Genomic DNA, 12500 nt, shown 5'->3' with positions numbered 1-12500 from the left:
GCTGTACAGCTTGTATGACGATGCTAAACTGGGACGTGACACTGGGACTGTATGATGTGGCGATGTTGCGTCTGTCGGAGAGGGAGAGAGAGAGGAGGAGAGGGAGAGAGAGAGGAGGAGAGGGAGAGAGAGAGGAGGAGAGAGAGAGAGAGAGGAGGAGAGGGAGAGAGAGAGGAGGAGAGGGAGAGAGAGAGGAGGAGAGGGAGAGAGAGAGGAGAGGGAGAGAGAGAGGAGGAGAGGGAGAGAGAGAGGAGGAGAGGGAGAGAGAGAGGAGGAGAGGTGAGACTCCTCTGGACTGCTGTTGGTGCATAGATGTGGAACTTGAAGTCAGAACAGGAAAATAGGAACTCTGTCAGAACAGGAAAAGAGGAACTTGCAGTCAGAACAGGAAAAGAGGAAGTTGAAGTTGCAACAGGAGCGAGGGCTGTGTAGATTTATCATGTATCATCAGTGTTTGATGAATTACATTCTCCCTGACACACACACCCACACACACACACCCAAGTCCCTTTGCTGTGGCGAGGCCACAGTCTCACCACGGTCCCTCCAGTGATGGAGCAGTCTCTACCACGACGGGGGGAAAACTAGAGAGGTGCGGCTTCTGCCTTGTTTACTCTAGACTTGCATTTACTTTGGCTTGGCACGCGCAGGGATCCTGGCTACAGTACCTGCAGTCTAGTCCTGCCGTTCAGAACCCCAACTCCTTCACCGCTGTCGTGAATGTCTTAAGAAGCGACACTTTGCGGTAGATGAATAATAACTTCTGTTTCGGGGTCTGTGCTGTATGTTTTAGTCAGACAGCTCATGTGCATGAATCTACTTCAAGGGAACTTTCAGTATTTATTTAATAAATAAATAAAAAAGTACAAATCCACTCAACAGCAACCAGGGGATACCTAACAGGGAGAGGGCGCTCACGAGTGAATCGTTTTTGTTTAAAGGTTTTTTATGGATTATGGTTTCATAAACTAATTTATTAACTGGCTGATCTGATGGAAAAAAATAAAATGGCAATCTCCACACAATGGTCTGTGGTTATTTGTAGAGGTTTTGAGATTATGCAGATACAGAACTTTCTCGACAGCGACAAGCACACTTAACGCTTGAAATCTTCTCCAGACGTTTCCTGACTGCGTATCTGTCACTGTGGGGCTGCAGCCGCGTTCAGGCCATCCTGGGTATTGGGGCGTCTGTTATGAGGAAACAGCTGGCTCCTCTCCAGGAGGAGAGAGTGAGACCGGGGTGGTGGGGGGGAGGGCGGAGGACGTTCCATACTTCTAACTCAGACCAGACAGAGAGGGGGGGGGGGGGGGCGGCTGCCAAGAGGTCCAGAAACTATGTTTTTTTTTTAACCCCCAAATCCCCACTTCACTAACCCACAACCTAAGGCATTGTGGTTTTAATTGCCCACCATTTTACTGCAGCTCCATCAAGAGCACTTGGTAGTTTATCCCCTCTCCTGGCTCACTCGCCCCTGGTTCGTTGATACACTCAATAGGACGTTGGTAGAGTTGTATTGACATCGGCTAAAGTTATAAAGGGGGGGTTATGTGTGTGTGTTTGTGGGGGGGGGGTAATCCTCGAAGAACTTGCAACCCTCAACTCTCCCCACCCCCTAAACAGACACACATCAACCATTCACCCTGGGTCGACCGCTATCATGAATGGAACATTGTACAGATGGACAGACAAAACTTGCCCCTAAATCCCCGTGGCCTGTGTCACCCCCTCCCTCGGGGAAAGGGGGGGAGGGAGGGAGGGCAGGGGTTTGTTTCAAAGAAACGTTGAATAAAGATAATTTAGAAAATGGGCTCCAGCACACTGCAGCCTCTGTAACCCCCCCCCCCCGCTCCCGTCCCCTACTCACCCAAGGCTCCCCTGCTTATGTTTGTTTTGATTTTGTTCCCAGAAGCTGAGTGGGGGGTGGGGGGGGGGGTTGGAGTGTGTGTGTGTGTGTGTGTGGGGGGGGGGGGGGGCACTGTTGGAGAACTCTTGAGATGCATGCCAGAGGTTCCACAGATTGAACTGATGTGTGGCTCAACTCAACTAACAGCAGGGCCACAAACATGGCACCACTACTTTCAAATCACTGTATTCTAAATAAATTCAATTAAACATCAACACATACTTGATTCACATTGTTTAGGTTAGAAAACAAAATTCTACATTGGCAAAGGTAGTAAACGAGGACCACTTTTGGTCAAAAGGGCCAAAGAATTCCACTGACTTCATCTGTGTGACCATCTGTGACTAATTCACATCTAAATGACTTTCTTTTTTCAGTTGGCTAATGACCTGTAAATACTTATGGGGAATAACTCGCCACAATGTGTTTGCACTTAGGATTTTAATGCATTAGAGCACTTACAAGGTGGTCATTAGCAAGGACCTGGGTGCATACGAGGTGCAAATAAAGCTGAAAGAGCCTTAAATACCAACTGGGCCACTGAATCTTATTTACATACAAATACATAAGTGTGATTTTACTATCACTGTCCTAAATACTGAGCGCTGGGGAAGGTAACTGAAACCTAGAATGTGTCCAGAGTGCACAGCGCTGCCCCTTCTCTCAAATTAAGACGTATTGTGCAGCGAGACACTTAAAATTCCTTCCCAGGTTTCAGTTACACAGTTCTTAATCCCCAAAGTATTACACAATGCTGGCCTTATGGAAGGAACACCAGGGAGAAGGTTACTGAAGGCTTAGAGCCATCCACATGTTGATACAATCACTCTTCTCTGAATAGTATTCATTTATCTGATTTTTCTTTTTGGCTGAACAGTCGCTTAGAGTAAACTATGGGGAATTTGAAGTTCAGAAATCATGGCGAAGTGATATTTGAGTGAAAATATATAATGTGGTATTACTTATTAGTGAGAAATAATGTCTTGTTTTGTTCACCTGTCCTAAGTGACATATCCCTTTAAAGGAGTACAACAAACAGTTGAGTTGTTGGCTAGTTATCATTTTATTACAAAATGTTTTTATATGTAAGTATTTGTTCTTGCATGTAATTCCAACATTTGCTGAGATAAAATATTTACTTATAATTTCACTTTTGTAAAACATTGCTTGAAGACATTGTAAGCTAATGCCATTGAGTGTATGTATGATAGACTGAAACGTCAAAATGCACTTATCAGTAACTGACCTGAAGTCCAAAACATTCAGTATATCCACGCTATCTTACTGCATTTATTACATAACATAAAGGTAGGCTAGAACATATTTATTCCTCATTTTCTGATTTTCATAATTTAACATACACCAACACAACAATTACATTTCTTCATTGACAAACAGCTACATGATAGGGTAAAAAAAATGTACATGGACAGACATTCATTACAACAACAAAGATTAGTTTGAAATACCTTCATGTGGCGTGTTGTAAAAACAACACATGAACAACTGGGGGGGGGAAAGAACACAGAACACTTTCCCTTTTGACTACAAAGCTTATCTGTTGACAGTTCCCTGTCCAAAAGGGGATTTCTTGATAATAAGTTATATTATCCAGCATATGTAGCTTACTCAAGTTTTGTTAGGTATATTCAACATCAAATATACTTCAAATTCTTCATGAGAACGTCACTCCTTCTTTCAATCCATATAAGTCAATAAGGTCACATTCATAATGTATACAAGTATCGAAAGAGGGATGACTTTTGGGGGGGCGGGGGGCGTGTGAACCACTCAGTAAAGAAGAGTGTGTGTGTGTGTGGGGGGGGGGGGGGGGTCTCCAAAGTTTAAGCTGAGGGAGACCTTCAATAAAACAATCTAGGATGGGGGATGGGTTATGGGAGGGGGAGCTGGGGGGCTGGAGAGGCACTTCAGTTAATTTAACTACTTGATTCCAAACCCTTGTCTGTCTCCTGGCGGTTCCCAGCAGATATTTGAAGTGTGATGGCCTCAACAATGCAGAGGCCCCTGGAACAGAGAGGAGAGCAAACACAGCGGACTGGTCCAATGTTTATCTTAAGTCTTAATAGAGACACACTCCCAAGGACCATTGAGTCCAAACAAAACAAGCACGAGTGTGAGGCGAACACTCAAGTTTAAGACCCAATGAGGTGTAATGTTACAAATAGAGTCAAGTTTGGTTCACTTCCTCACAAACAATCATCCAAAAGGATATTTGGACACATGGGGGGGGGGGGGGGGGCTCTTTCAACCTCAGTTATCTGGGTGGTTCACCTGTGAACGGTGAACCACTCAGATAACTGACTGAGACGACACTGATCTGTTGCATTGCCTACTGCCATGCAAAGACTGAGGCTCAAATCAATCGGCAAACTCCACTCAAGACATTTGCAAGGAGTCACTGATCTTCGCGGTAACCCCCAGACCCCCTGTGCTCCACTTGACCCTGATGTTCCCAAAGCAAGTCATCCACCGTGTTTTCAGCATAGTATCCGTGCTATAGTCAAGTACAGTAAGGCCACGGTGGAACTTGACAGCTTTGAAGAAGAGTCGTGCGCGCTGGGCTCGGTCTCGTCTCTGCCGAGTTTGGGATCATAGTCTTCATCCTCGTACATATCATCCACGTCGGCCTGGTCTGAAACCACACTGTGGTCTCCAATGGAGCAAAGTTTGCTCATGTTGTCTTTAACCACCTCGCAGAATGGCCGCTCCACGCCGTCACACACGCAGCGGTTGAGCAGCATGCCGTTGGGTATGAACAGCATCTGCTGAATGGTGGCCTTGCACTTTGAGGAGCATTTCCTGCCATTGAACAGCTGTCCGCAGTAGGCCAAGTAGGCCGTCAGGGAGGTGTGGCAGCCGGCATCCTCCTCGCACCTCTGCCGGGCCTCTGTGCATCCTATCCCGCCCGCGTCCCCCGGGTACCTGCGGGGGAGACATGGCTCGATGGCCCGCTTCGCGTCGATGCACTCTGCGTCCTTCCCACAGTCGCACGTCTCCAGGTCGGGCCCATTACGCGTGTGGTTCAGTCGGATCAGTGCGTTGATGCAGTGGCTGGGGCATTGCCTCCGGGTACCGCGGATGTTTCCTTCACAAGCGGCTACATATTGGCTGTATGCAAGCTCGCAGTCAGGCTCGTCGTGGCATCGGAGCAGAGCTTGCCAACAGATCAACTGAGCGTCCAGGACCACGATCATCCACGAGAGAAGCACCGCAGCGCTGCAGCAACTTTTCATGCTTGTGTACGAGACTAGCACGGTGATGCACACCCTTTCCTCCGGATAAGACGGGACATTAGACGGGTCAACGAGGAATCTGAAGTTAGAAGTAACAAAAGCATTCAGATGAAGTGTTTAAAATCACACAGGCTGGTCTTTAATGTGACTAGGTTACTTCCTACAACCCGTAGCGTGCAGGAGTCGATTCAGTGCCCTTGACAGTGAGAAGCAGCCTGTTGCTTCAAACTGGAGGAGAAACAACGTTGCAATCCTTTGCAAGAAGACAGAGCCACTCAAATGTGACAATTTCCACGGGAAACGTATCCGAATTCCATTGATGGTGTCCAAGAACCGAACGGAAGACTCCACATGTTGCTCCCCGCTGCAGTCCGAGGTTGTGACGCATTCTGCACTAAAACTTTAAGTCTTCGACTCTGTCTCGAGTTGACTTGCACGTCGTTTTCTAAAAATCTTGAACGTCTGCGCCTTTCTCCTCGTTGTGTGTCCCATCCCCTGTTTGGGTTGAATCACGGCCGCACTGTTGCATTTTCTCCCGCTACGTGTCTTTGTCCCTCTCTCGCAGTTACGCTTCACGCTTCGTTAAGCATTTCTCCACAACTCCCCTCCTCCTGCTGAAGAGAAAGGAAACTTTTCCTCCCCCTCTCTCATTTACAATTCTGGTCCACAACGATTGGTCGTCATTGAGGAGTCAGCCTGGGACTAATTTCTATAGCAACGTAGTTTTTGGCAATCTGCATGACATATACAGGATAAATAAAATGTTTATACATTTCATGAAGCTTGCGACCTGTGTGGTCCCCCCCCCCTTCTCTCTCTCTCTCTCTCTCTCTCTCCCTCTCTCTCTCTCTCTCTCCCTCTCTCTCTCTCTCTCTCTCTCTCTCTCTCTCTCTCTCTCTCTCTCTCTCTCTCCTATTACAAAACACGTCAAAGTTTGGGGAGGTGGTGGGGCTCTAGCCCCAGAGCAGCCGACAGAACACATTCCATTGCTAGAAGCTCACATCTGTAACCCACTGTTCCAGTTTTAAGTGCAGAAAAACAAATCTGTTCCCTTTTAACGATAGACCGAGAAGGGAAACCTCTATGAAAACCGTAGCCCTGTGAGGGTTTCACTTAAAGTTTTTACTAATTGTCGGCGCAGTTCCCCCTCTCCCCCTCTGCGTCTTTATTCTAGTGAGTTTGAGCCCTGATTGATAGGACAGAATGGAAGAGAATGGTATTTTCTGGCCCGTTTCACCCCGATTGTGTGAGATTGGCCATGCAGTGGCCCAGTGTCTTTCTAGGCTGAAGATTGTTCACGCCCTGTAGCCTATCAATGGAGAGGGGTTTCAGCATCAATATATTTTACAGCTCTTGCCTTTCACTCCGCACTTGAAAACTACCAATAGCTCAGGCTTCCCCGCTATTGAAATGGTAACTAACTTGATTTGAAAAAAACACCGGGCTGTCTAGCATCTTTACAAATCCGTCCCAGGTCTGCTGGAACCCTGTGCCCACGTTGGGACAGCGCCAGCCTACCAGATGGCTGCTTGAACTAATATCACTGGAGAACACTGAAGTTTCTCATTATGAGAATAGTAATTACAGTAATGGTGATTATGATTCTAATAATGATGAAGCCAATGGTAATGATAATGATTGGTGCAATCAGAATGATTATTATAATTCGGCTATCATTAATCACCAGAATCGGAATTGAATATTGATAATAGTATGTTATTATAGTAATGGTAATTAGTATTAATCATGCACAATGATGTATGGATGTTTACCCAGGGCCGGCCAGCTTTGTGGGACCCAAACCCCCTAAAAATTGTGGCTAGAGGGCTTTTGGAGAATCAGACACTACGAGGGTACAGTGCCTTACAAAGATGTGTAATAAGTGAGTAATAAGACAACTTGAAATACATATCCTGAATGCTCTATTGCTGCTGAAAACAGGGTTTCTTTTCATACAGTACTAGGTACACACACTTACACTCTATCTACGCTCTATCTGTAGTTGACAATCTTCACTTAAAAAATAAACAAATAAATATATATATACACATCAAAGTAGTGATAATCATTGTGACCTCTGCCCCAGCGACAGCGCAGGGTGAAAGGTTATGTTTACGGTGGCATGTGTGGGTTTTTGCGTGCGTGTGTTTGTCTTTTAGCAGGATTACGCAAAAACTACCGGACTGCTTTTCACAAAACTCGGTGGAAGGGTGTAGCATGGTTCAACTTAGAACCCATTACATTTTGGAGCAGATCTGAAGCACGTGTCGGGTCCACAGGCAACCCAAATATGGCCGTCCATTCACCTCCATTCATTTTTTTGAACCAGGATTACGCAAAAACGACCTGACTGATTTTCATGAAACTCGGTGGAGGGGTGAAGCATGGGCCAATTTAGAACACCTTCAATTTTGCCGTGCACACATTCACAACATGCATTCAGGTGCTGTCTGTGCTCTCTGAGCACCATTTCTAGTAAATAATAATACTTCTTAATTGACCTATCTGGTAAGATGAATGTGGGGGCCATAAGCAGCTGCTTGGTACGCTCGGGGTCTGGCCCTGTGCTTAGCAACAAGAACTGTCTGTTCAAATCTGCATTCTTATAATGATGACATAGGCCTACAGTATATACCACAATCACTTTTATGTGATATATCTAGGATTTCTGTCTCCACCTGGTGTTTAAACGCTGACGAAACAGCCTCAAATCAGACCACAATGACAGGCTGAAGATATCCTATGTCCAGAGCATTCACATGGACATAGAACACACAGGGACGTCAAACACAACTCATAAAAATCTGTTTATTGTGGTTTTAACAGTCAATCCAAAATCAATAAATTAAGTGCTGAATGACATTATAGTTTACTGTAAAAGAAATACAAATGAAGAGTTAATTTGCAAAAACAGATATCTGTTTTGATAAATTTTGCTAAATCATTTTTTCAATCAAATTTCAATATCAAATATCAATCAAACTGCAGTGGAGTTGTTTTGATTACACTCTTCTTTACTTAATCAAAACAACCCAACTGCAATTTGATTGATATTTGAACATGAAAAGAAGTCAGTTGGAAAAAGAGACAACTTAGCCTTTAGTGCCCTTTTCCTAAAACATCATGTCCACTCTTATTCGGTTACAAAGGGTGGCAGGAAATGAAATGGGTTTGCGAACGCCATGACAAAGTCACATACTCTTACACACAAAGATAAGGTCAGCGGGCTCTGTGATTTTTCATAAACATGTATCTCATCTCTCTCTCTCTGAACAAAAATGGGAGCACACAGACGTTACCAGATGAAAGAAGCCACCGGCACAGGTTCACCGTGCTTTCCTTCAAACGCAAATACCGCAATGTCACATAACGGACTGTTAGGCTATCACATGACACAAACACCTGTATTGAAACATAGTGTATACTGTAACACAAAGTCGACAAACCCTCTCCTGGGCTACCGCTACCTAGTTTTACTAAGAAGACAACAAGTCAGAGGACAAACACCGAGTATATGCTCATACATAGGAGGGTGTGCTGCTCCACACAGCGGTCAGCACTCTCAGCCGAAGGATGACGTTTTTCAAAGACAGCACTGGACATAGCGGCTAAACGACACCAAACCACCAGCACAAAACAGCACCACTGACATGGAGAGGGCACGTGGTCAAAGCACAATATGATGACAGGTCAGAGGTCGTTATGCGTGTAGGTTTGGCTCTCCAGCTGAGATCTGAACACTCGCTAAATGACCCTAGATTTAAATGACCCCAGATTGAATGATCAGGTTAGCAGCACAGGCAAATACATTTACACAGTGCTTATATCTCTGCTACAACAGAAACATAGTCTTATTAATGGTCCCAAAACATAGTTCTACTTAGTCAAACACAAATTATATTCCTATCACTATGGAATATGTTTATCTAAATGGTGGCAGTGTTTTTTCTGTAAGGGACTTTGGCATTATATGTAAAGCATAATATTGGGTACACTGTCCCGGAATCCCTCCACATGTTTATTCTGTGAATTGATTCCTTGACCAGTAGACACGTGCATTTAATGTTTGTCTTGTACCCATAATTCAACATGAACATCCAGGGCTGCACATGGATCACAGATCATACATCGTGATGTCATAGATCATGTGAGCTACAGACAGAGGGCGTGACACACAGATGGAGGGAAGGAGGAAGGGAGGGACAGGGAGGATTTAACATTGGTCACCATGAGATCACATGAGATTGCACTTCTCGGCTGAGTTTTTGAGGTCTTCCAGCGTGGCCTGGGCCTTGTCCTTGAGCTGGTCCATGTCAACGTGCTGGATGTGGGTCAGCTGGCCCAGCACAGACTGCTTGCTAGTCTCCTCCTGGTTGTCCTCAGCGATCATCTTGGCCAGCTCCGTGGGCAGCTCCACGTCATCGCCCGCCTGCTGGATCTGGGTCTCGTCCAGCTCGTTCTGACACACACACATACACACACACGCACAGAGATGCACACACGCACACACACACACCCACGTACACACACACACCCATGCACACGCGCACACACACACACACACACACACACACACACACACACACACACACACACACACACACACACACACACACACACACAGGGTGGAGTAAAAACAGGGACATAGAGGGAGACCAGAAATAAAAGTTATTTTCACCAGACATATGGACAAGTTAAAGCAGAGTGGGTTTTTATGCCTTTAAGTTGTTATATATATCACATTGGTTTAGAGAGGTTGTAGCAATAAGGCAGAAATAACACAATGTACCTTTGGCAGTCTGTATTTGTCTCGGAAGTGAGTTCTGACTGTCGCCCTCTCAGCCTTCTTCTGTGCAAAGCTAGCGTCTCTCTCCTGCCTGTTGAGAGGGAGAGGGAGTGTTGTCATGTCAGACAAACGAACGGAGACGCATCTGAAAACACCGCAGACGGAAAACACGCACAAACTAAAAAAAAAACTAAAAAAAAACAAGGACTTCCAAAGTGCACATCTGACACACCCACAATGCATTTCATTTTGACCTATGGTAAAAGAACAAGGACACAAGGAGGCCGGCCTGGCCAACTCTACTCTGACTCAACAGTCCAGATCAACAGAAGGTGGATGAGCAGCGATGCCATAGGGAAGGGGGGGAGGGGGGTAGAGAGGAAGGAAGAGATGGGGGGGTGACGGATGGAGAACGAGGAAGAGAGAGGGGGGGAGAGGAAGAGGGAAAGAGAGAGGAAGGCTGTGCTCCTGCTGTTGCGGCCCCAGATGCAGAACGCTGCCGGTTCACTGCTCTGCTGAGAGACGGGGGCGGTGACTGACTGACGGACGGACGGACGGACGGACGGACGGACGGACGGACGGACTGACTGACTGACTGACTGACTGATTGGCTGGCTGATTGACTGGCTGACTGACTGACTGACTGACTGACTGACTGACTGACTGACTGATTGGCTGGCTGACTGACTGACTGACTGACTGACTGACTGACTGACTGACTGACTGACTGACTGATTGGCTGGCTGACTGACTGACTGACTGACTGACTGACTGACTGATTGGCTGGCTGACTGACTGACTGACTGACTGACTGACTGACTGATTGGCTGGCTGACTGACTGACTGACTGACTGACTGACTGACTGACTGACTGACTGACTGACTGACTGACTGACTGATTGACAGACTGACTGACTGACCTGCTGGTTAACTGACTTCTCAACTAAGAGTAGGTTTTACAGTGGTGCGTTCCAGAGTGGTGCTGCCAGTTGTCAGTAATGCTGTTTGTTGTGACTGAGGTATGATAGTACAAGGCAGTGCATTCAGGGCTGTGTGAGTGTGTGTGTGTGTGTGTGTGTGCGCGTGCGTGTGTGTGTGTCTGTGGTGCTCTTTAGCGATCCTGTTGGGCCCTGTTAGATGTTTGGGTTGGCAGCTGTTTACACGTCACATTTAATTTCACTGCTCCAGCTCCACATGTACACCTTGCTACGCTAAATCTTCAGATCAGTCTTAGTCTTGGACTAGAGCAAAGCACCAGCTCATATGACTAATATGGCTGCAGTCATATGACACAAAGGAGCTAGTGTTGATGTAACCAGACCCATCTGACGCCAGCAGAGGGCAGACATAAAACAGAGGTTCTCACACATTACTAGCTCTAAATATTGTTGTTAACATGCATGGGAATGTTATTCTTTATTCTGCAGTCATTTGTTTTCCATAATTTACATTTCTATTAATGTTGTGATACAATATCAAATTCATATGGGTTTGTCTTGTTGAGGGAGGTCAGGAACTCATTTGTACAGTTTTCCTACATTGGCTCAGGTGGGTGAACTGTTTTTTTTGCTTCCCTCTGGAAAATCAGGGGTAGAATCGGTATGCACACCCCCCCCTTCTCTCTGTAGCGCATTGTGTTGCCTCTGTGTATATAAATTAAGTTTGATTTGATTTAAATGACAGTGATGTATTTTCTGGATGGTTCGTGTTGCTTTTGGCCTGTCATTGACTCTTTGATAACCTGAATATCATTCACAACATCAAGAATGTCGTCACTAGACCGCCTGCAGAGACCAATTAGTGTCATGATAGGATTCAAGTAACACACATTTCCCCAAACATGTCAAAGCATAGACAAGTTAAGCGGAGGTGACATGCGGTGACTAGTTCGATCACGTCAACAAACCGGGGGAGGGAGACCAGGGTGACACCATGTCACTGTCGACTGTTGGCGAGAGATACTGTGTCTGTGTGAGTCTGTGTCCAGTGACAAGGTCGTTCCATACATAGATATTCATAGTAGTTTGTGTGTGTGTGTGTGTGTGTGTGATCTTGCGCTGACCACATGCATTAACATGAACATGCAAAACAGCACGATACTGTACGCCACGTCTCGCTCTGGAGCCAATGGGAGTGCTCCGTGGCTGATAGCATCGGAAGGACACTCCCCTTGTGCGCCCTTCTCCCAAGGACATCAGATGGCGGGGTGTGCCACTGTCTGGGTGACGCGGCCGCGGACGACACGGCTACCGAAAACCACGGCTACCGGAAACCACCCCATCTCTCCGTCTCCTTTACTTCGAGCAGTGTGGTTCGCTACAGGACCCAGGTGACCTATCACAGAGGTCTTATAGCCACAAGTACAATAACTCACATCCTGTGAAGGTCAGTGTGGGGATGGGACACTGGGGTCAAAGTGGCTCATGAGGCTGTACGTTCTGCCACGTCACCCAAACATCCCACCCAGGTGCCATACAGAACAGTTCAGGTGCTCCTTTGTGCCAGCGGCCATCAGACTCTACAACAGTTACTGAGGGTTATGTGTGTATGTATG

The 12500-nt window shown here is 46.2% G+C and overlaps 3 protein-coding genes across 3 annotated transcripts in view; 1 reads left to right on the top strand and 2 right to left on the bottom strand.

Moving 5' to 3' along the window:
• ulk3 (unc-51 like kinase 3) overlaps window positions 1-78 on the top strand; it is an 11126-nt gene extending 11048 nt beyond the window's left edge. Inside the window, exon 16 of the mRNA XM_084436606.1 lies at window positions 1-78. This exon is cut by the window's left edge and continues 343 nt beyond it. The gene's annotated coding sequence lies outside the window, so the exon portion shown is untranslated.
• Window positions 79-4404: 4326 nt separating this feature from the next.
• Window positions 4405-5160, bottom strand: LOC311308519 (growth arrest-specific protein 1; the record flags this gene model as incomplete). Its single annotated transcript, XM_084437481.1, has 1 exon — window positions 4405-5160. One exon carries the CDS (start codon window positions 5158-5160, stop codon window positions 4405-4407), a length of 756 nt encoding a protein of 251 aa, XP_084293607.1.
• A 4234-nt stretch (window positions 5161-9394) lies between these two features.
• cplx3b (complexin 3b) overlaps window positions 9395-12500 on the bottom strand; it is a gene marked incomplete at both ends in the record, with an annotated part of 4492 nt that continues 1386 nt past the window's right edge. The window contains 2 exons of the mRNA XM_084437087.1: window positions 9395-9619; window positions 9950-10037. Coding sequence (XP_084293213.1) covers window positions 9395-9619; window positions 9950-10037 — 313 coding nt within the window. The remainder of the gene's footprint in view (window positions 9620-9949; window positions 10038-12500) is intronic.

The sequence above is a fragment of the Borostomias antarcticus genome, assembly GCF_949987555.1.
Source record: "Borostomias antarcticus genome assembly, chromosome: 4".
NCBI classification, from domain to species: Eukaryota; Metazoa; Chordata; class Actinopteri; order Stomiiformes; family Stomiidae; genus Borostomias; species Borostomias antarcticus.
This window is presented reverse-complemented; position numbering and strand designations above follow the sequence as displayed.